Here is a 24,419-nt window from a genome sequence, read left to right on the forward strand (position 1 = left end):
TCTAGTTTCACCTGCCAGTGGAAACAACTTCCCTGCTTCTATCTTATCTATCCCCTTCATAATCTTATATGTTCCGATAAGATCTCCCCTCATTCTTCTGAATTCCAATGAATATAGCCCCAGTCTACTCAGTCTCTCCGCATAAGCCAATCTTCTCAACTCCGGAATCAACCTAGTGAATCTCCTCTGCACCCCCTCCAGTGTCAGTATATTCTTTCTCAAGTAAGGAGACAAAAACTGTACACAGTATTCCAGGTGTGGCCTCACCAGCACATTATACAGCTGCAACATGATCATAAATGGCCTTCTTCTGCACTGTAACAACTCTACGATCCTGTGTTGTCTGGCTGTTGCTATTCCGAATGTAGTTCATGATCTTCTGAGGCCAGAACATTTCTCACAATACTCGTATGTCATCGTTGACTACCAGAGCTACCCTTCCTCTTTAGTCATTCTGTCTGTCTTTCTGAAATATTTTGTACCCTGGGAAATTTATTTCCCAACCTTGATCACATTGTAACCATGTTTCTGTAATGGTGATTATATCTAAAACAGTTACCTCTACTTGTGCTACTAATTCATCCATCGTATTACAAATGCTTTGTGCAACAGATAAAGCAAGTGATAGAGTGAGAGATTGAGCATATGAAAGTTAAGGAAGGGTAGAGAGAGATGTTGATACACTAAGACAAAGAATGGTAGCACCCTTGCCTCCGAGACAGGAAGTTTTGGGCTCCAGCTACAATCCGGAGATTTGAGCACATAACCCAGGCTGACACTTTGAACAAAACTCTCCATTTTTGACACCAGGTGTATGGGCTTAGAGAGCTATGGCAGTGCCTTCCCCTCTGTCCAGTGCGGTGGGATCCAGCATCAAACCTAATTAATTATACACAGGCACATTCCCTCCCAATCGCCTGCCAAACCGGCAGCTGATTCGTCCAGCTGCTGTCAGCTGATGGATTTGAAGGTCCCAGTCTCCATGTGCAAATCACTCTGTCCAGCCACCTGTCTTCAGGACAGTCTCCAACATGTGACCAAACCAGAAACAAAAGGAGAGTCGCCCCAAGAAGGCAGGAACTGCTTTCACTGTCAAGGCCTGACTTGCAGAGTCCAGGCCCATCAGTATGTGCTCTACCCCAGGATGGTTAAAAGATACACAGCAACCTCACTTCTACAGCCTGGCAGGGCATTACCCAGCAGGGCAGTGTGGCTGGCACTCACCCACGAAGCACCACACAGTGCAGATCCCTCCACTGTCAAACTTCAACGTGGCATCACTCAAACAGCTACTCTCTCTTCAAGGATCTCAAATATTCACGGGGACCACATGTCAACACTTACTCTGTCACAACACCACCATCCCATCTGAGTTATTAGCTCAAACTCCTTCCTGTTAGCTCCCTCCAGGTGCCCCATCTCTTGCAGGAGTCAGGCTGGGGGCTCTGGAAACCACAGAGAGGACAAACGGACATCCACTCAGGACTCTGTCAGAGTGTGCAGTTGCTCTGAATCCCTCACCCACTCCAGCAGTGCAAGCGGCTAAGGGTGCTTCTGTCCCTGAGCAGGAGACACTCCAGGGTTTAAGCCACCAGACGATGTCTGCCAAGGTCATCACAAACATCAGGATGTAGCAGTCAGCAGGCTGTCTCCCCCACTGCTGCAGGTTTCAGAGCTGCACCAAGATGTAGTAGTAGGACTAGGAAAGTTAAAACGTTCTGATGATGCCTCAGGGTGAGGGTGCTCTATCACTGTAAATAAATTGCACTTTTTGAAAGCCATTCCATAGGTATGTGAATGTTATGGTCAAATTAAAACATTTTGGTTTGGATCTTTGCAATCCTCTTATCCCGACCTTCAGCCTTCCTCACACTCAATGCGTCCTCTTTTAAGATTAACACTCTTGTAATGTCAACCTTAGTGCAACTTGCTACCGGACACTGGTGTGTTGTCAAGGAGATATGCATAACCCTTTGTTTGGAGTATAATGATGGGTGAGATCTTAAACCTTAGTCCTCAAGGGATAGCAAAGGCTGAGAAGGGTTCATCAGCTGTGTGGCTATCTGCGCCTGGCTTTCTGGAAGGATAATGTCCTAAACCAAGGTGCGTGCTTTAGGGTGAGAGCCCTGCAGTGTTTTGCATTCTCTTTGTGGCAGTGGTTGCATGTTTACATGATCTAGGAAGGATCTAGCCTCCACTCACATTGGCGCATTTCTTTGGTGGACTCTAGATTGACAGAACGCATCAGCAAGACACCAAACACCTCAGTTCAGACTAATCCTGGTGAGGTTTGAGCTCTTAAGGCCCAAGTGTGGATGCAGGGTCTTTCCTCAGTCAGGAACTGGCTTGGAAAGATGTCACCTGATAAAAGAGATGGCGGGGGAAATAGCAAATGCACTGGGGGTAATTTATCAAAATTCGCTGGACTCTGGGGTGGTTCCCGCAGATTGGAAAACAGCAAATGTGACGCCACTGTTTAAAAAAGGAGGTAGACAAAAGGCAGGTAACTATAGGCCGGTTAGCTTAACTTCTGTAGTAGGGAAAATGCTTGAATCTATCATCAAGGAAGAAATAGCGAGACATCTGGATATAAATTGCCCCATTGGTAAGACGCAGCATGGGTTCATGAAGGGAAGGTCATGTTTGACTAATTTGGTGGAACTCTTTGAGAACATTACATGTGCAGTGGACAATGGGGAACCTGTGGATGTGGTGTATCTGGATTTCCAGAAAGCATTTGACAAGGTGCCGCACCAAAGCCTGCTACACAAGATAAAGGTGCACAGTGTTACCGGTAACGTATGAGCATGGATAGAGGATTGGTTAACTAACAGAAAGCAAAGAGTGGAGGTAAATGGGTGTTTTTCTGGTTGGCGATCAGTGACTAGTGGTGTGCCTCAGGGATCAGTGTTGGGACCGCAATTGTTTACGATTTACATAGATGATTTGGAGTTGGGGAATCAAAATTCGCAGATGACACTAAGATGAGTGGCAGAGCAAAGTGTGGAGAGGACGCTGAAAGTCTGCAAAGGGATATAGATAGAAATCATAGAAAGAAATCATAGAAATAGATAGATAGATAGGATAGATAGTCTAAGTGAGTGGGCGAGGGTCTGGCAGATGAAGTACAATGTTGGTAAATGTGAGGTCATCCATTTTGGTAGGAATAACAGCAAAATGGACTATTATTTAAATGGTAAAAAATTGCAGTATGCTGCTGTGCAGAGGGACCTGGGTGTCCTTGTGCAAGAATCACAAGGAGTTGGTTTGCAGGTGCAGCAGGTAATTAAGGCAAATTGAATTTTGTCCTTCATTGCGAGAGGGATGGAGTTTAAAAACAGCGAGATTATGTTGCAGCTGTATAAGGTGCTGGTGAGGCCACACCTGGAGTACTGGGTACAGTTTTGATCTCGTTACTTGAGAAAGGATATACTGGCACTGGAGGGGGTGCAGAGAAGATTCACTAGGTTGATTCTGGAGTTGAGAGGGTTGGCTTATGAGGAGAGACTGAGTAGTCTGGGGCTATAGTCATTGGAATTCAGAAGAATGAGGGGAGATCTTCTAGAAACATATAAGATTATGAAGGGAATAGATAAGATAGAAGCAGGGAAGTTGTTTCCACTGGCGGGTGAAACTAGAACTAGGGGGCATGGCCTCAAAATAAGGGGAAGTAGATTTAGGACTGAGTTGAGGAGGAACTTCTTCACACAAAGGGTTGTGAATCTGTGGAATTCCCTGCCCAGTGAAGCAGTTGAGGCTACCTCATTGAATGTTTTTAAGGCAAGGAGAGAAAAATTTTTGAACAGTAAAGGAATTAAGGGTTATGGTGAGCGGGCGGGTAAGTAGAGCTGAGTCCACAAAAAGATCAGCCATGATCTTATTGAATGGCGGAACAGGCTCGAAGGGCCAGAAGGCCGACTCCTGCTCCTTGTTCTTATGTTCTTATGTTCTAATTGGATCTAAAAGTAACCTCGAATCGGCATCCTGCCAACCTCTGATAACCTTTCACCCCTGTGCTTACCAAGACTCGATCCACCTCTGCCTTCAACATTCACAGATTCTGCTGCCACCACCTTCTCAGAAAGGGAGTTCCAAACACTCACCACCCTCTGAGAGAAAGAATTTTCCCTAACCTCTGTTTTAAATGGGTGACCTCTTATTTTTAAACAATGACCACCTGGTTCTAGATTCTCCCACAAGAGGAGACATTCTCTCCATATCCACCCGGTCAACACCCCTCAGGATCCTAGATGTTTCAATCAAGTCACCTCTTACTCTGCTAAACTCCAGCAGATAGTCTGAGGAATGTGTGATTGACAGGAGGGAATGGAAAAGGGTGGACAACCAGCAGTGTGGCAAACCCCCAGTGAAATCGGAGAGGCTGTGAGGAGATGCAGCAGCAACTGGCTGGATTTCCTTTCTACATCCCTCTGCATTTCCACTCCAAATCTCCTCCTCTTTTAAGCAAATACAAAGGTTTCAGTGTTGTCAATAATTTAATTGGAGAACTGTTCTGCTCAATTAGTTCTGGATGTTAGGTCAGTTGTATCAACAATTTGGAGACAGTGAAGGAGTCAGGTGATTGTCCCCAGTATGGGACTTAGCCTGGGTGCAAGCTTGGACGGCCGAAGGGCCTGTTCTGTGCTGTAATTTTCTTTGTTCTTTGTATACAAGTGAAAACACTGTACTTCTGGATGGTGTTGCAGAAGAACATAAGAACTAGGAGCAGGAGTAGACCACCTGGCCCCACGAGCCTGCTCCGCCATTCAATAAGATCATGGCTGATCTTTTCGTGGACTCAGCTCCACTTACCCGCCCGCTCACCATAACCCTTAATTCCTTTACTTTTCAAAAATGTATCTATTCTTGCCTTAAAAACATTCAATGAGGTAGCCTCAACTGCTTCACTGGGCAGGGAATTCCACAGACTCACAACCCTTTGGGTGAAGAAGCTCCTCCTCAACTCAGTCCTAAATCTGCTTCCCTTTATTTTGGGAGGCCATGCCCCCTAGTTCTGGTTTCACCCGCCAGTGGAAACAACTTCCCTGCTTCTATCTTATCTATTCCCTTCATAATTTCAAATGTTTCTATAAGATCTCCCTTATTCTTCTAAATTCCAACGAGTATTGTCCCAGTCTACTCGGTCTCTCCTCATAAGCCAACCTTCTTAACTCCCTCTCAGGGCAGCATGTAGGTCAGAAATAGAAAGGGAACCAAGGATCCTTCGAGTACATCGAGGTAACAATGCAGACGTGGGAAATCTGGGATTGAAGAGTGGGTGAGAATAGAGACATTTGGGGAGGACAGTGTGATGAACTGTGTCAAAGGCTGCAGGCATGCTGAGAAGAATGAGGAGGAATAGGCTCGCTTGGGACAGCCACATAGTTGGTATCTGTGACTTTGACAAGACATTTTGGTCCAGTGGTATTGGTGGATACCTGATTGGAGAGATTCATGGAATCTACTGGAATTAAACAGGCGACTTGTCCATGGTGGCATGGCAAATTTTGATTAAAGCGTATCTTCAGAAACACTTTTGTCCTTTGGGGAATAGTGGTGAGGTAGTGGAACAAAGAGATCTAGGGGTACAGGTTCATAGTTCATTGAAAGTGGAGTCACAGGTGGGCAGAGTGGTGAAGAAGGCAGAACATTAGTCAAAACATTGAATACAGGAGTTGGGACGTCTTGTTGAAGTTGTACAAGACATTGGTAAGGCCAGACTTGGAATACTGTGTACAGTGCTGGTCACCCTATTATAGAAAGGATATTATTAAACTAGAAAGAGTGCAGAATAGATTTACTAGGATGCCACCGGGACTTGATATTTTGAGTTATAAGAAGAGGCTGGATAGACTGGGACTTTTTCCCTGGAGCGTAGGAGGCTGAGGGGTGATCTTATAGAGGTCTATAAAATAATGAGGGGCATAGATCAGTTAGATAGTCAACATCTTTTCCCAAAGATAGGGGAGTCTAAAACTAAACGATGACGATCACGAGGGGTCACGGGCTCAAGGTGAGAGGGGCGAGGTATAACTCAGATATCAGAGGGACGTTTTTTACACAGAGAGTGGTGGGGGCCTGAAATGCGCTGCCAAGTAGGGTGGTGGAGGCAGGCACGCTGGCATCGTTTAAGACTTACCTGGGTAGTCACATGAGCAGTCTGGGAATGGAGGGATACAAACGAATGGTCTAGTTGGACCAATGAGCAGCACTGGCTTGGGAGGGCCAAAGGGCCTGTTTCCTGTGCTGTACTGTTCTTTGTTCTTTGTTTTTTGTAGAGGGCATAGGTTTAAGGTGAGAGGGGAGAGATACAAAAGGGTCCAGAGAGACAATTTATTCATTCAGGGGGTGGTGAGTGTTTGGAACAAGCTGCCAGAGGTAGTAGCAGAGGCCGGTACAATTTTGTCTTTTAAAAATGCGTTTGAGACAGTTACATGGGTAAGATGGGTATAGAGGGTTATGGGCCAAATGTGAGCAATTGGGACTGGCTTAGTGATTTTTAAAAAAAGGGCAGCATGGACAAGTTGGGCCGAAGGGTCTGTCTCCAGGTTGTAAACCTCTCTGATTCTATGACTCTATAAGTATGTCATGTATTTGTGTCGTGTTAAAGCTCAGAGACAACCCGAATGCTTTATCAGGATCTACATTCAGTACTCTAGGTGGCAGGCTAGTCCAGCAGTTAACCAGAAGAGATTGAAGCTGCTACACTTTGCTTTGTTCCATTCATAAAGACATGAAGCATGAAAGGAAGTAGCTGTTTGCCTCATTGAAGGCTGCTCCCTCTCACAGGCGAGGGACAAAGATTTATTGCACATTTAATGATGTTCCCTTGTCCTCTCCTGGCACAACACAAAAGATGCCTCTGATTGCACCCACTGATTCTTCCAGTTTGTAGAGCTCAAGCACCTGAATGAGAACAGACAAAAGCCCCTTCAATTCTCTTCACAGCTTCTCTTTCAGTTATGTTTTGCTGTTCTTTTTGTTTCTGTAAATGCAGCATTACAAGCTCAAGGGTGATTAGGGATGGGCAATAAGTGCTGGCCTAGCCAGCAAAGCCCGCATCCCTTGAATGAGTTTTTTAATAAGTGTCAAACAGTGTGAAATAATCACTAGCCTGAGGTATTTGAGTGTGAATTCAATGTCTAATTGCATCACTTAATTGGAGTTTGTGCCTCATGCAGATCTCTCACTTATACATGTTGCTCAGTGCGCTATATTATTACTGAGTGATTCCAGATGGGTTCAAGCCTGTGTGTGACTCTGACAGGTGATTACAGTGCGTTAGTGTTGAATGCTCACAGAATGAGCCACACAGTTCTACTGAGTACATTTAGATGAAAACAAAATGAGTCTTTTTGTATAACATCTTTTCAAAGTTGACGAATTCTAAGCTGAATGCTGTTCCCTCTGATATTTACTCTCCAGCTTAGAATTCTTTGTATTTATTTGTATCTCCAGATGGAAGGGAACACTATTAGAAAAATCAACAGAATGGAACAGAATCTAATAATGGAAAGATTGTTGAGTATTATTATTGTGCCTCATTTTGAAGTAAGTGCTCCAAATAAGAGAAGCAGGGAGGAGGAGAGGAGCTTGTTACTTGGAGGGTAACCTGAAAGTTAAATAATTCTTACACTTTCATTCCATTTAACAATGAATTGTAGAGGTGCCAAAGTGGAGATGGGTGCACTCTGACTTGAAGTTAGGGACAGTGTTTTGGATTAATGTAACAAGGAACAGAAACATCTGAGTAATAAGGAAGTGAATGTTAACCTTGCAGAGTCCAGGTGGTTCTTTTAACTGCCTGTAGTTCTGTTAAATGCAGGTGGTGGATATAAACCATCCTGGAAGATAATTTCACAATAGGCAATATTCTTAACCAGAAACTTGAAAAATATTTTGAAACTGTAATTCTGATAGACTAACAGTGTCCCTGGGTTATCTATACGAATTACTAACATCTGTTGACTCAATTGTAAGTGATAGCAGACTGGCCTCAAGAATGGCCAGAATGGCCTCAGTGCCCGACTCAGCCCGGCTCTCTGATCTTCGTCTGATGTTAGGAGGTGTTCACCCCCGATTCTCAGTGACGGCTGGAAGATGTGTGTGTGTGAGTGCTGATTGATACCAGATAGAAATCAGTGGGGCTGGGTCAATATCTGTAACATCAGACTGCTTACCAACACATGTCACCTGGCCTCACACAGGAAGAGGTGAGGGAGAAGAGGACTGCCAGAGTTGGTAAAATCAGGAAAGAAAAGCTGTGGTGAAATACTTACACATTAAACATCAAATCGGGTTCAAACTAGGCGTTTGAATTGTACCATCACTCAGTTATAGTCACACTACTGGGGGAAACAGCAAACAGGCTGAGGTTCTTTATCCAGGATAAAGGGGTGACTTGATAGGGTTTACTGAAACGATTACATATTGCGAGAATAGATGTGAAGAAGATGTTTCCAATTATGGCACTGCCCGAAACTACAGGCCATAAGTACATGGCAGTTACTAGTAAATCCAATAGGGAATCTGGGAGAAATTTCTTGGAGAATGGAGAGAGTGTGGAACTCTGCACCACATGAAGTGGTTGAGGGACTAGGAAAGATGTACTTTAGAGGAAGCTGGATAAACACACTGGGGAAGTAGAAAAGGAAGAGTATGTTTCACAGAGGGTTAGATGAAGGAAGATGAGAGGAGGATTGAGCAGAGCATAAACACTGGCTCAAACCTGCTGAGCTGATCTGTCTGTTTTATTTCTGTAAGTTTTATACAATATAAAAATATCAATGTTTGGGGAAACAACAACTTCAACAACTCAGTTTGTTCTCACTGGAACGACAGAGGTTGAGGGGTGACCTGATAGAGGTTTACAAGATTATGAGTGACATGGACAGAGTAGATAGTCAGATGTTCTTTCCGAGGGAAGAAAAGTCAAATACTAGAGGACATAGGTTTAAGGTGCGTGGGGAAAACTTTAGAGGAGATGTGCGAGGCAAGTTTTTTTACACAGAAGGTGGTGAATGTCTGGTGGTGGTGGGAGCAGGTACGATAGCAGCATTTAAGGGACATCTAGACGGATACATGAATAGGATGGGAATGGAAGGATACGGACTCTGTAAGTGCATACGGTTTTAGTTTAGACAGGCATCATGTTCGGCGCAGGTTTGGAGGGCTGAAGGGCCTGTTCCTGTGCTGTACTGTTCTTTGTTCATACTATGAGAAGATTGCTGATTAGTTGGCAAGGTGAACTCTGGTAGAGGCTTTGCTTTGGAGGATGAACCAGTTGATGGTGACTGACAGTTAACTGCCAAGCATTGTTTGAAATTTAAAGCAGTCAGCTTGATTCTGGTGAGTCAAGGCATTGCCCTGAGGAATGAACCAGTGAATGGCTATCACTTATGTTATTTAGTTGCAATAGGCACGTGTGTACATGTTCTTTTAGTCTGCAAAGAACAGGGCCCTGTGTATTAATATATGTAGTTTCCAGTTCTACCGATGAGGAAAGATTGGATAGGCTAGGGTTGTTATCTCTAGAACTGAGGAGGCTAAGGGGAGATTTAATTGAAGGGTATAAAATTATGAGGGCCTGAGAAAGAGTGAATGGGAAGGATTATTTCACTGAGCAGAGAGGTCAATAATCAGAGACCACAGATATAAAGCAATTGACAAAATGATTTGAGGGGAATTGAGGAGAAACCTTTTCACCCAGAGGATGGTGGAAGTCTGGAACCTCGAAAAGGATGGTAGAGGGAGGAATCCTCATCACATTGAATTGAACATGGATTTGAGGTGCTGTAAACTACAGGGCTACAGATCAAAAGCCTCTTCTTCACCACCATTGCCCCGCAATGGCCACCATCGCACCCCACTCCCCCCACCAGCACCACCACCTTCTCTGCTCTAAGCAGCACAAGGCCAGCTTTTCCATTCTCTCCCACATTAACTCAAATCCAGTGATCCATTCTGGTAATGGCCTCACTTCTCTGCTCTTCCCATTAGCATGTGGAAAAAGTCCTTTGGAAATAAGCAATGAAATAAATCCGTTCAAAATGATCGGGTGAACCCTCTCGCAGCTCCATGCATGAACTGTCACCACTTGACAGTGTAAATAAGAAGCACTGATTAAGGTTTAAGTGGCCCCACACACTGAGTGGTGAATCAGGTATTCTGGGAATGAAACATTCAGGAATAGGATTCAGATGATCCCTTCTGGTGACATTCACAGGCTGTCGACAAGCTCTCGTTGTGTGATCACAGAAAACAAAGCACTTGACAAGGTCAAGAGATGTGCAGCAATTCACATCACCTGACTATCAGAGGGCTTGTTGAGAGCGGAGGCGGGAGGGGGTGAATCAGGGAAGCTGATGGATAACATTCGGAAAATGACACAATCATGTGAAGAAGCTTTCTGTGGAGAGAGAAGCTTTCTGCTTTTAACACCCAGCATCATTCTCACTCGGTCGCTATGGTGACGTGCCATACCTCCGTCAACGCAGAGTGGTCCAGAGTCCTTTGTCCAATTGAAACCTTCTGTCAGATGGCTGATTCCTGCCACCAAGCTACTACATGTAGGACAAAAAGAAAAGAACATTTATTCCTTGTCTCTGAGAGCAATAAAGAAAGAAGCTGCATTTATATACTGCCTCACACAACGTCAATCACTCCAATCAGGTGTTTAGGAAGTGTACAAAGAACAAAGAAAATTACAGCACAGGATCAGGCCCTTCGGCCCTCCAAGCCTGCACTGACCATGCTGCCCGACTGAACTAAAACCCCCTACCCATCCAGGGACCATATCCTTCTATTCCCATCCTATTCATGTATTTGTCAAGACGCCCCTTAAAAGTCACGACCGTATCTGCTTCCACTACCTCCCTGACAACGGGTTCCAGGCACCCACCACCCTCTGTGTAAAACATCTGCTTCATACATCTGCTTTAAACCTTGCCCCTTGCACCTTAAACCTGTGCCCCCTAGTAATTAACTCTTCCACCCTGGGATAAAGCTTCTGACGATCCACTCTGTCCATGCCCCTCATAATCTTGTAGACTTCTATCAGGTCGCCCCTCAACCTCCATCGTTCCAGTGAGAACAAACCAAGTTTCTCCAACCTCTCCTCATAGCTAATGCCCTCCATACCAGGCAACATCCTGGTAAATCTATTCTATACCCTCTCCAAAGTCTCCACATCCTTCTGGTAGTGTGGCGGCCAGAATTGAACACTATATTCCTCAGCACTGATCCTCTGACAGTGCGGCACTACCTCAATACTGACCCTCTGACAGTGCGGCACTCCCTCAGTGCTGACCTTCTGACAGTGTGGCACTCCCTCAGTACTGACCCTCTGACAGTGCGGCACTCCCTCAGTACTGACCCTCTGACAGTGCGGCACTCCCTCAGTACTGACCCTCTGACAGTGCGGCGCTCCCTCAGCACTGATCCTCTGACAGTGCGGCGCTTCCTCTGTACTGACCCACTGACAGTGCGGCACTCCCTCAGTACAGACCCTCTGACAGTGCGGGACTCCCTCAGCACTGATCCTCTGACAGTGCGGCACTCCCTCAGTACTGACCCACTGACAGTGCGGCACTCACTCAGTACTGACCCACTGACAGTGCGGCGCTCCCTCAGCACTGATCCTCTGACAGTGCGGCACTCCCTCAGTACTGACCCTCTGACAGTGGCAGCACTCCCTCAGTACTGACCCTCTGACAGTGCGGCACTCCCTCAGTACTGACCCTCTGACAGTGCGGCACTCCCTCAGTACTGACCCTCTGACAGTGGCAGCACTCCCTCAGTACTGACCCTCTGACAGTGCGGCACTCCCTCAGTACTGACCCTCTGACAGTGCGGCACTACCTCAGTACTGACCCTCTGACAGTGCGGCACTCCCTCAGTACTGACCCTCTGACAGTGCAGCACTCCCTCCGTACTGACCCTCTGACAGAGCAGCACTCCCTCAGTACTGACCCTCTGACAGTGCGGCACTCCCTCAGTAGTGACCCTCTGACAGTGCGGCACTCCCTCAGCACTGACCCTCTGATAGTGCGGCACTCCCTCAGTACTGACCCTCTGACAGTGCGGCCCTCTCTCAGTACTGACCGTCTGACAGTGTGGCAGCACTCCCTCAGTACATACCCTCTGATAGTACAGCACTCCCTCAGTACTGACCCGCTGATAGTGCAGCACTTCCTCAATACTGACCCTCTGACAGTGTGGCACTCCCTCAGTACTGACCCTCTGACAGTGCGGCGCTCCCTCAGTACCGACCCTCTGACAGTGCGGCACTCCGTCAGTACTGACCCTCTGACAGTGCGGGACTCCCTCAGTATTGATCCTCTGACAGTGCGGCACTCCCTCAGTACTGACCCTCTGACTGTGTGGCACTCCCTCAGTACTGACCCTCTGACAGTGCGGCACTCCCTCAGTGCTGACCTTCTGACAGTGTGGCACTCCCTCAGTACTGACCCTCTGACAGTGCGGCACTCCCTCAGTACTGACCCTCTGACAGTACGGCCCTCTCTCAGTACTGACCGTCTGACAGTGTGGCAGCACTCCCTCAGTGCTGACCCTCTGACAGTGCGGCACTCCGTCAGTACTGACCCTCTGACAGTGCAGCACTCCCTCCGTACTGACCCTCTGACAGTGCAGCACGCCCTCCGTACTGACCCTCTGACAGAGCAGCACTCCCTCAGTACTGACCCTCTGACAGTGCAGCACTCCCTCCGTACTGACCCTCTGACAGTGCAGCACTCCCTCCGTACTGACCCTCTGACAGAGCAGCACTCCCTCAGTACTGACCCTCTGACAGTGCGGCACTCCCTCAGTAGTGACCCTCTGACAGTGCGGCACTCCCTCAGCACTGACCCTCTGATAGTGCGGCACTCCCTCAGTACTGACCCTCTGACAGTGCGGCCCTCTCTCAGTACTGACCGTCTGACAGTGTGGCAGCACTCCCTCAGTATATACCCTCTGATAGTACAGCACTCCCTCAGTACTGACCCTCTGATAGTGCAGCACTTCCTCAATACTGACCCTCTGACAGTGTGGCACTCCCTCAGTAGTGACCCCCTGACAGTGCGGCACTCCCTCAGTGCTGACCTTCTGACAGTGTGGCACTCCCTCAGTACTGACCCTCTGACAGTGCGGCACTTCCTCAGTACTGACCCTCTGACAGTGCGGCCCTCTCTCAGTACTGACCGTCTGACAGTGTGGCAGCACTCCCTCAGTACATCCCCTCTGATAGTACAGCACTCCCTCAGTACTGACCCTCTGATAGTGCAGCACTTCCTCAATACTGACCCTCTGACAGTGTGGCACTCCCTCAGTACCGACCTCTGACAGTGCGGCACTCCGTCAGTACAGACCCTCTGACAGTGCGGGACTCCCTCAGTATTGATCCTCTGACAGTGCGGCACTCCCTCAGTACTGACCCTCTGACTGTGCGGCACTCCGTCAGTACTGACCCTCTGACAGTGCGGCACTGCCTCAGTACCGACCCTCTGACAGTGCGGCACTCCCTCAGTACTGACCCACTGACAGTGCGGGACTCCCTCAGTACCGACCCTCTGACAGTGCGGCACTCCCTCAGTACCGACCCTCTGACAGTGTCGCACTCCCTCAGCGCTGACCCATTGACAGTGCGGGACTCCCTCAGTATTGATCCTCTGACAGTGCGGCACTCCCTCAGTACTGACCCACTGACAGTGCGGGACCCCCTCAGTATTGATCCTCTGACAGTGCGGCACTCCCTCAGTACTGACCCACTGACAGTGCGGGACTCCCTCAGCGCTGACCCTCTGACAGTGCGGCACTCCCTCAGTGCTGACCCTCTGACAGTGCGGCACACCCTCAGTACCGACCCTCTGACAGTGCGGCACTCCCTCAGTACTGACCCTCTGACAGTGCAGCACTCCCTCAGTACTGACCCTCTGACAGTGCGGCACTCCCTCAGTATTGATCCTCTGACAGTGCGGCACTCCCTCAGTATTGATCCTCTGACAGTGCGGCACTCCCTCAGTACTGACCCTCTGACAGTGCGGCACTCCCTCCGTACTGACCCTCTGACAGTGCGGCACTCCCTCAGTACTGACCCTCTGACAGTGCAACACTCCCTCAGTACTGACCCTCCGAGAGTGCAGCACTCCCTCAGTACTGACCGTCTGACAGTGTGGCACTCCCTCAGTATTGATCCTCTGACTATGCGGCGCTTCCTCTGTACTGACCCTCTGACAGTGCGGCACTCCCTCAGCACTGATCCTCTGACAGTGCGGCACTCCCTCCGTACTGACCCTCTGACAGAGCAGCACTCCCTTAGTACTGACCCTCTGACAGTGCGGCACTCCCTCAGTAGTGACCCTCTGACAGTGCGGCACTCCCTCAGCACTGACCCTCTGATAGTGCGGCACTCCCTCAGTACTGACCCTCTGACAGTGTGGCCCTCTCTCAGTACTGACCGTCTGACAGTGTGGCACTCCCTCAGTAGTGACCCTCTGACAGTGCAACACTCCCTCAGTACTGACCCTCTGATAGTGCGGCACTCCCTCAGTACTGACCCTCTGATAGTGCGGCACTCCCTCAGTACTGACCCTCTGACAGTGCGGCACTCCCTCAGCACTGACCCTCTGACAGTGCGGCACTCCCTCAGTGCTGACCTTCTGACAGTGTGGCACTCCCTCAGTACTGACCCTCTGACAGTGCGGCGGTTCCTCTGTACTGAGTTTCTGGGAGTAATTGAGGACACAGTGCAGAGGTTCATCCCAAACAAAAGGTTATCAGAGGGGGGATTAGGCAGCCATGGCTGACAAAGGAAGTCAGGGAATGCATCAAGGCAAAAGAGAGAGCCTATAATGTGGCAAAGAGTAGTGGGAAGTCAGAAGATTGGGAAGGCTATAAAAACAAACAGAGGATAACAAAGAGAGAAATAAGGAAGGAGAGGATCAAATATGAAGGTAGGCTAGCCAGTAACATTAGGAATGATAGTAAAAGTTTCTTTAAATACATTAAAAACAAACGGGAGGCAAAAGTAGACATTGGGCCGCTCCAAAATGACGCTGGTAATCTAGTGATGGGAGACAAGGAAATAGCTGAGGAACTTAATAAGTACTTTGCGTCAGTCTTCACAGTAGAAGACATGAGTAATATCCCAACAATTCAGGAAAGTCAGGGGGCAGAGTTGAATATGGTTGCCATCACAAAGGAGAAAGTGCTAGAGAAACTAAAAGGTCTGAAAATTGATAAATCTCCGGGCCCAGATGGGCTACATCCTAGAGTTCTAAAGGAGATAGCTGAAGAAATAGTGGAGGCGTTAGTTATGATCTTTCAAAAGTCACTGGAGTCAGGGAAAGTCCCAGAAGATTGGAAAATCGCTGTTGTAACCCCACTGTTCAAGAAGGGAACAAGAAAAAAGATGGAAAATTATAGGCCAATTAGCCTAACCTCAGTTGTTGGCAAAATTCTAGAATCCATCGTTAAGGATGAGATTTCTAAATTCTTGGAAGTGCAGGGTCGGATTAAGACAAGTCAGCATGGATTTAGTAAGGGGAGGTCGTGCCTGACAAACCTGTTAGAGTTCTTTGAAGAGATAACAAATAGGTTAGACCAAGGAGAGCCAATGGATGTTATCTATCTTGACTTCCAAAAGGCCTTTGACAAGGTGCCTCACGGGAGACTGCTGAGTAAAATAAGGGCCCATGGTATTCGAGGCAAGGTACTAACATGGATTGACGATTGGCTGTCAGACAGAAGGCAGAGAGTTGGGATAAAAGGTTCTTTCTCAGAATGGCAACCGGTGACAAGTGGTGTCCCGCAGGGTTCAGTGTTGGGGCCACAGCTGTTCTCTTTATATATTAACGATCTAGATGACGGGACTGGGAGCATTCTGGCCAAGTTTGCCGATGATACAAAGATAGGTGGAGGGGCAGGTAGTATTGAGGAGGTGGGGAGGCTGCAGAAAGATTTAGACAGTTTAGGAGAGTGGTCCAAGAAGTGGCTGATGAAATTCAACGTGGGCAAGTGCGAGGTCGTACACTTTGGAAAAAAGAATAGAGGCATGGACTATTTTCTAAACGGTGACAAAATTCATAATGCTAAAGTGCAAAGGGACTTGGGAGTCCTAGTCCAGGATTCTCTAAAGGTAAACTTGCAGGTTGAGTCCGTAATTAAGAAAGCAAATGTAATGTTGTCATTTATCTCAAGAGGCTTGGAATACAAAAGCAGGGATGTACTTCTGAGGCTTTATAAAGCACTGGTTAGGCCCCATTTGGAGTACTGTGAGCAATTTTGGGCCCCACACCTCAGGAAGGACATACTGGCACTGGAGCGGGTCCAGCGGAGATTCACACGGATGATCCCAGGAATGGTAGGCCTGACATACGATGAACGTCTGAGGATCGTGGGATTATATTCATTGGAGTTTAGGAGGTTGAGGGGAGATCTGATAGAAACTTACAAGATAATGAACGGCTTAGATAGGATGGACGTAGGGAAGTTGTTTCCATTAACAGGGGAGACTAGGACGCGGGGGCACAGCCTTAGAATAAAAGGGAGTCACTTTAGAACAGAGATGAGGAGAAATTTCTTCAGCCAGAGAGTGGTGGGTCTGTGGAATTCATTGCCACAGAGGGCTGTGGAGGCCGAGACGTTGAGCGTCTTCAAGACAGAAATTGATAAATTCTTGATTTCTCGAGGAATTAAGGGCTATGGGGAGAGAGCGGGTAAATGGAGTTGAAATCAACCATGATTGAATGGTGGAGTGGACTCGATGGGCCGAATGGCCTTACTTCCGCTCCTATGTCTTATGGTCTTATGGACCCTCTGACAGTGCGGCACTCCCTCAGTGCTGACCCTCTGACAGTGCGGCACTCCGTCAGTACTGACCCACTGACAGTGCGGCGCTCCCTCAGTACTGACCCTCTGACAGTGCAGCACTCCCTCCGTACTGACCCTCTGACAGTGCAGCACTCCCTCTGTACTGACCCTCTGACAGAGCAGCACTCCCTCAGTACTGACCCTCTGACAGTGCGGCACTCCCTCAGTAGTGACCCTCTGACAGTGCGGCACTCCCTCAGCACTGACCCTCTGATAGTGCGGCACTCCCTCAGTACTGACCCTCTGACAGTGTGGCCCTCTCTCAGTACTGACCGTCTGACAGTGTGGCAGCACTCCCTCAGTACTGACCCTCTGACAGTGCAGCACTTCCTCAATACTGACCCTCTGACAGTGTGGCACTCCCTCAGTACTGACCTTCTGACAGTGTGGCACTCCCTCAGTACTGACCCTCTGACAGTGCGGCACTCCCTCAGTGCTGACCCTCTGACAGTGCGGCACTCCCTCAGTACTGACCCTCTGACAGTGCGGCCCTCTCTCAGTACTGACCGTCTGGCAGTGTGGCAGCACTCCCTCAGCACTGACCCTCTGACAGTGCGGCACTCCCTCAGTACTGACCCTCTGACAGTGCGGCACTCCCTCAGTACTGACCCTCTGACAGTGTGGCACTCCCTCAGTACTGACCCTCTGACAGTGCGGCACTCCCTCAGTGCTGACCTTCTGACAGTGTGGCACTCCCTCAGTACTGACCCTCTGACAGTGCGGCACTCCCTCAGTGCTGACCCTCTGACAGTGCGGCACTCCCTCAGTACTGACCCTCTGACAGTGCGGCACTCCCTCAGTACTGACCCTCTGACAGTGCAGCACTCCCTCAGTACATACCCTCTGACAGTGCGGCACTCCCTCAGTACTGACCCTCTGACAGTGCGGCTCTCCCTCAGCACTGACCCTCTGACAATGCGGCTCTCCCTCAGCACTGACCCTCTGACAGTGCAGCACTCCCTCAGTACTGACCCTCTGACAGTGCGGATCTCCCTCAGTACTGACCCTCTGACAGTGCAGCACTCCCTCAGTACTGACCTTCTGACAGTGCGGATCTCCCTCAGTACTGACCCTCTGACAGTGCGGCACTCCCTCAGTGCTGACCCTCTGACAGTGCGGCACTCCCCCAGTACTGACCATCTGACAGTGCGGCACTCCCTCAGTACTGACCCTCTGACAGTGCGGCACTCCGTCAGTACTGACCGTCTGACAGTGCAACACTCCCTCAGTACTGACCCTCCGAGAGTGCAGCACTCCCTCAGTACTGACCGTCTGACAGTGCGGCACTCCCTCAGTATTGATCCTCTGACAGTGCGGCACTCCCTCAGTACTGACCCTCTGACAGTGCGGCACTCCCTCCGTACTGACCCTCTGACAGTGCGGCACTCCCTCAGTACTGACCCTCTGACAGTGCAACACTCCCTCAGTACTGACCCTCCGAGAGTGCAGCACTCCCTCAGTACTGACCGTCTGACAGTGTGGCACTCCCTCAGTATTGATCCTCTGACTATGCGGCGCTTCCTCTGTACTGACCCTCTGACAGTGCGGCACTCCCTCAGCACTGATCCTCTGACAGTGCGGCACTCCGTCAGTACTGACCCACTGACAGTGCGGCGCTCCCTCAGTACTGACCCTCTGACAGTGCGGCACTCCCTCCGTACTGACCCTCTGACAGAGCAGCACTCCCTTAGTACTGACCCTCTGACAGTGCGGCACTCCCTCAGTAGTGACCCTCTGACAGTGCGGCACTCCCTCAGCACTGACCCTCTGATAGTGCGGCACTCCCTCAGTACTGACCCTCTGACAGTGTGGCCCTCTCTCAGTACTGACCGTCTGACAGTGTGGCACTCCCTCAGTAGTGACCCTCTGACAGTGCAACACTCCCTCAGTACTGACCCTCTGATAGTGCGGCACTCCCTCAGTACTGACCCTCTGATAGTGCGGCACTCCCTCAGTACTGACCCTCTGACATTGCGGCACTCCCTCAGCACTGACCCTCTGACAGTGCGGCACTCCCTCAGTGCTGACCTTCTGACAGTGTGGCACTCCCTCAGTACTGACCCTTTGACAGTGCGGCACTCCCTCAGTGCTGACCCTCTGACAGTGCGGCACTCCCTCAGTACTGACCCTCTGACAGTGCGGCCCTCTCTCAGTACTGACCGTCTGACAGTGTGGCAGCACTCCCTCAGCACATACCCTCTGACAGTGCGGCACTCCCTCAGTACTGACCCTCTGACAGTGCGGCACTCCCTCAGTACTGACCCTCTGACAGTGCGGCACTCCCTCAGTACTGACCCTCTGACAGTGCAGCACTCCCTCAGTACTGACCCTCTGACAGTGCGGCACTCCCTCAGTGCTGACCCTCTGACAGTGCGGCACTCCCTCAGTACTGACCCTCTGACAGTGCGGCCCTCTCTCAGTACTGACCGTCTGACAGTGTGGCAGCACTCCCTCAGTACATACCCTCTGACAGTGCGGCACTCCCTCAGTACTGACCCTCTGACAGTGCGGCACTCCCTCAGTACTGACCCTCTGACAGTGTGGCACTCCCTCAGTACTGACCCTCTGACAGTGCGGCACTCCCTCAGTGCTGACCTTCTGACAGTGTGGCACTCCCTCAGTACTGACCCTCTGACAGTGCGGCACTCCCTCAGTGCTGACCCTCTGACAGTGCGGCACTCCCTCAGTACTGACCCTCTGACAGTGCGGCTCTCCCTCAGCACTGACCCTCTGACAATGCGGCTCTCCCTCAGCACTGACCCTCTGACAGTGCAGCACTCCCTCCGTACTGACCCTCTGACAGTGCGGATCTCCCTCAGTACTGACCCTCTGACAGTGCTGCACTCCCTCAGTACTGACCCTCTGACAGTGCTGCACTCCCTCAGTACTGACCCTCTGACAGTGCGGATCTCCCTCAGTACTGACCCTCTGACAGTGCTGCACTCCCTCAGTACTGACCCTCTGACAGTGCGGATCTCCCTCAGTACTGACCCTCTGACAGTGCTGCACTCCCTCAGTACTGACTCTCTGACAGTGCTGCACTCCCTCAGTACTGACCCTCTGACAGTGCGGCTCTCCCTCAGTACTGACCCTCTGACAGTGCGGCACTCCCTCAGTACTGACCCTCTGACAGTGCGGCACTCCCTCAGTACTGACCCTCTGACAGTGCAGCACTTACTAAAGGTTCCCTTTTCTCTGCCCCTCGCCATCCTTCACATTATTCCTTTCACCCAACCATCCACAGCCCAAGTATAGAGTCACCCTGACTCCGTCCATCACTCAATTGCCTCCAAGGTGAATCGAAATCGTACAGCAGAATGGAATGCCTCTCCTGTGTGGCATGTGAATGCGGTGCTGAGGGAGGGAACCCTCAGAGCTTCCATCTTTCTGCTGAGGTATTAAGTCAGCTGCTTGATTCGGCAAAGTTCAAAGGTACAAAACCTTATTCATGGAAGAACAGTGAGTATCATTTTGTTGTGAAATGGATAATTGGTGCATTTGCTTCGAACAGGAGTCAGCTACTAAACCCATTAAATGTTTCCCACCAATCAGTTACCTCATGACTGATCCAAACAGGGTGAGTCGTGAGCAGCTGTTCCCCTTGGTTGAGGGGTCAGTCACGAGGGGCATAGTTTTAGGGTGAGGAGAAGCAGATTCAGAGGGGATTTGAGAAAAGGTTTTTCATTCAGAGAGTGGTGGGAATCTGGAATGCACGGCCGGGGACACTAGGTGAGGCCGGAAACCTTACCAGCTTTAAACAATATTTGGATGAGCACTTGAAACATCATAACATTCAAGGCTATGGAACAGGTGCAGGAAAATGGGATTCGTGTGACTTTAGTGGTAGTTATTGTCTGTGCAGACTCGATGGGCCAAAGGGCCTTTTCTGCACTGTCCGACCGAATGACTATATCTGCTCCATATTCCTCTAATGGAGTAATCCAGAACAAGGCAGTACAATCCTGAAGTTAAAAGCCATTTAGAAGGGATGTCAGGAAGCATTTCTTCAAACAAAGGGTAGTGACAATCTCAAACTCTCTTCCTCAAAGGCTGAGATTGTTTGATTTTTATTGGTATCGAGGAACATGGAAGAAAGACAGCTAAATGGATTCAAGCTGCAAGTCAAGTTAATTAAACACAGTGACCCAAACAAGTAAGCCAAGAGTTGGACTGGACCGTTGTGGGGGGAGCAGTGGCGCAGTGGTATTGTCGCTGGACTAGTAATCCAGAGACCCAGGGTAATACTCTGGGGACCTGAGTTCAAATCCCACCATGGCAGATGCTGAAATTTGAATTCAATAATTGTCATAAAAACCCAACTGGTTCACGAATGTCCTTTCGGGAAGGAATTCTGTCATCTTTACTGGCCTGGCCTCGGTGCGACTCCAGATCCACAGCAATGTGATTTGACTGCTGCTTCACAGCTCCAGGGTCCCAGGTTCGATTCCCGGCTCGGGTCACTGTCTGTGTGGAGTTTGCACATTCTCCTCGTGTCTGCGTGGGTTTCCTCCGGGTGCTCCGGTTTCCTCCCACAGTCCAAAGATGTGCGGGTTAGGTTGATTGGCCAGGTTAAAAATTGCCCCTTAGAGTCCTGGGATGTGTAGGTTAGAGGGATTAGCGGGTAAATATGTGGGGGTAGGGCCTGGGTGGGATTGTGGTTGGTGCAGACTCGATGGGCCGAATGGCCTCCTTCTGCACTGTAGGGTTTCTATGATTTCTATGACTCTGAAATGTCCTCATTGATGGACAATAAATACTGGCCCAGCCAGCAAGGCCCACATCCAATGAATTAAAAAAAAGTTGGCCCCCCAAGCACAAAAATTGGCTTGACATGGCTGATGCCTTCATGGGTTACATAGTTCCTATGAATTAATCAAGAAAGGGAAGCCATGGATTAGCCAGCTCACCACACTCCTATGTTGCCGATTTTCACTATTGTCGACCCATGCCAGCTCACCTTTCACGTTTCATCTCGTTGTAATAGAAGATGTTCCCAAGAATGGTCTTTGGTTGGATCAACGTGCCTTTGGGTTCCTGAAGCTTTGAAAGCATTTCTTCAATGAGAGCAGACTTCCCAACACCAGATTCACCTGCAGAAAACCAACAAAATCAAATTTTAGGCTAAGCATTCCAGATTCAAGAGCCACCTGCGCCTCCAGTATGTTGACAGGAAGTCTATGGTCATTTTGAGTCAGAGTGCGCTATCGGCCATATTGGTGATAATGAGTAAGACCCAGATCTTAAATCAGCATTGGGGTTTTTGGATTTGGAACTGAGATTATGCAGTCTTGTGGTGATTATTGTCCTGGCTGGGTTGTGGTAAAGCAGGATATGTGGCATGTCTGAAATTAGGTTCAGAAAGATTATTCCCATATTTGAAGGTGTGAGAGAAGATAAGGTACAGATTTGAAAGGTAGTGTTACGCGATGAAATATGCATTAATGCCCCTTCACAGTAGGCCATGAGAAACCCTCTGAGTGGAGATCATAACAGTACTTAGTCCTTAAAGTAGCTCAGGTGACCCCAGTGTCCAGGTTTAGGCCTTTTTTTGGGGGTGAAGCTGTGAAAGGCACAACTGGCTGCAACTAAGCAGGACACATGAGGCCTTGCTGACTTTCTGCAGGAGTCTGCAAAGCAATGTGATTGCCATCTGTGTAATCCTGGTCCTTGAGAACCCCAACCCCAGTAAAACAGGAGGAAAACAGTTCCTGGTGGTGTTCCACAGGGCTCAGTATTGCGGCCTTGCTGTCTGTTTTATATATATTAATGATTTAGGCTTAAATGTGCGGGTCATGTTTGAGAAATTTGCAGATGACACAAAAACTGGCCGTATAGTTGCTAGTGAAGAGGATAGTAAAGGGGCATCAAATTTGATAACACCTCCATTAGGTTATACCTTAGCTTCCTCTGTTCTAAGGAAAACACCCTAGACTTTCCAATCTCTCCTCATCGCTGCAATTTTTCAGCCCTGGAAACATTCTTGTAAATCTCCACTGCACGCTCTCCAGCACATTACAGGAGGGATCCTGTAATGTGCTGGCCAAAACTGTACACAAAACAACAGCAACAACAAACACCTTGTCTCCCTATTCTGCTACCTTTAAAGATCTGCGGACATGCACACCCAAGTCTTTCACCTCCTCAACCTCTCTCCCATTCATGGCGTTTCCCCTTGCTTTATTTTCCCTTCCCAAATTCAGTACCTCACAATTTCTCGATTGAATTCCATTTGCCCACTCAACCAAACCATTGATATCATTCTCGAGTCGCCAGCTATTCTCTGTGCTCTTCAGAGTTCTGACCGCAAAAACTTGTACTTTGTTGGGGTGAGTGAGTGATTTGATTTGATTTATTATTGTCATGTGCATTAGTATATAGTGAAAAGTATTGTTTCTTGCGTGCTATACAGCCAAAACATATTGTTCATAGGGTACATAGGGGAAATGGAAAGGAGAGAGTGAAGAATGTAGTGTTACAGTCATAGAACATAGAACATTACAACGCAGTACAGGCCCTTCAGCCCTCGATGTTGCGCCGACCAGTGGTACCAATCTAAAGCCCCTCTAATCTACACTATTCCAATATCATCCATATGTTTATCCAATAACCATTTGAATGCTCTCAACATTGACGAGTCCACCACTGCTGCAGGCAGGGCATTCCACGCCCTTACTACTCTCTGAGTAAAGAACCTACCTCTAACATCTGTCCTATATCTCTCACCCCTCAATTTAAAGCTATGTCCCCTCGTGCTAGCCAACACCATCCGAGGAAAAAGGCTCTCACTATCCACCCTATCTAATCCTCTGATCATCTTGTATGCCTCTATTAAGTCACCTCTTAACCTTCTTCTCTCTGACGAAAACAACCTCAAGCCCCTCAGCCTTTCCTCGTACGATTTTCCCACCATACCAGGCAACATCCTGATAAATCTCCTCTGCACCCTTTCCAACACTTCCACATCTTTCCTATAATACGGCGACCAGAACTGTACGCAATACTCCAAATGCGGCCACACCAGAGTTTTGTACAGTTGCAGCATGGGTGTAGAGAAAAGCATAGCATAGCTAGGGTGTAGAGAAAGATCAACTTAATCAACTGTAGAGAAAGATCAACTTAATATGGGGTAGATTCATTCAAACGTCTGATGGCAGCAGGAATGAAACTATTCTTGAGTCGATTGGTACGCATCCTCAAACTTTTGTACCTTTTTCCGAATGGAAGGAGGAGGAAGAGAGAATGTCCAGTGTGCGTGGGAGCCTTAGTTATGGGGGGAGCAGATTTAGGACTGAGTTGAGGAGGAACTTCTTCACCCAAAGCATTGTGAATCTGTGGAATTCCCTGCCCAGTGAAGCAGTTGAGGCTACCTCATTGAACATTTTTAAAGCAAGGATAGATAAATGTTTGAACAAAAAAGGAATTAAGGATTAGTGGGCGGGTAAGTGGAGCTGAGTCCACGAAAAGATCAGCCATGATCTTATTGAATGGCAGAGCAGGCTTGAGGGGCCAGATGGCCTACTCCTGCTTCTAGTTCTTATGCTGGCTGCTTT

The 24,419-nt window shown here is 48.8% G+C and overlaps 1 protein-coding gene across 1 annotated transcript in view; it reads right to left on the minus strand.

Moving 5' to 3' along the window:
• The window catches only part of LOC144493937 (dynein axonemal heavy chain 6-like), an 814,395-nt gene that overhangs the window by 355,273 nt on the left and 434,703 nt on the right, over positions 1–24,419 (minus strand). Inside the window, exons 38-39 of the mRNA XM_078213513.1 lie at positions 21,827–21,959; positions 10,483–10,562 (exon numbers count right to left, since the gene is read on the minus strand). Of these exons, the coding sequence (XP_078069639.1) occupies positions 10,483–10,562; positions 21,827–21,959 (213 nt within the window). The remainder of the gene's footprint in view (positions 1–10,482; positions 10,563–21,826; positions 21,960–24,419) is intronic.

Source organism: Mustelus asterias, chromosome 5 (assembly GCF_964213995.1).
Source record: "Mustelus asterias chromosome 5, sMusAst1.hap1.1, whole genome shotgun sequence".
In the NCBI taxonomy this organism is placed as follows: Eukaryota; Metazoa; Chordata; class Chondrichthyes; order Carcharhiniformes; family Triakidae; genus Mustelus; species Mustelus asterias.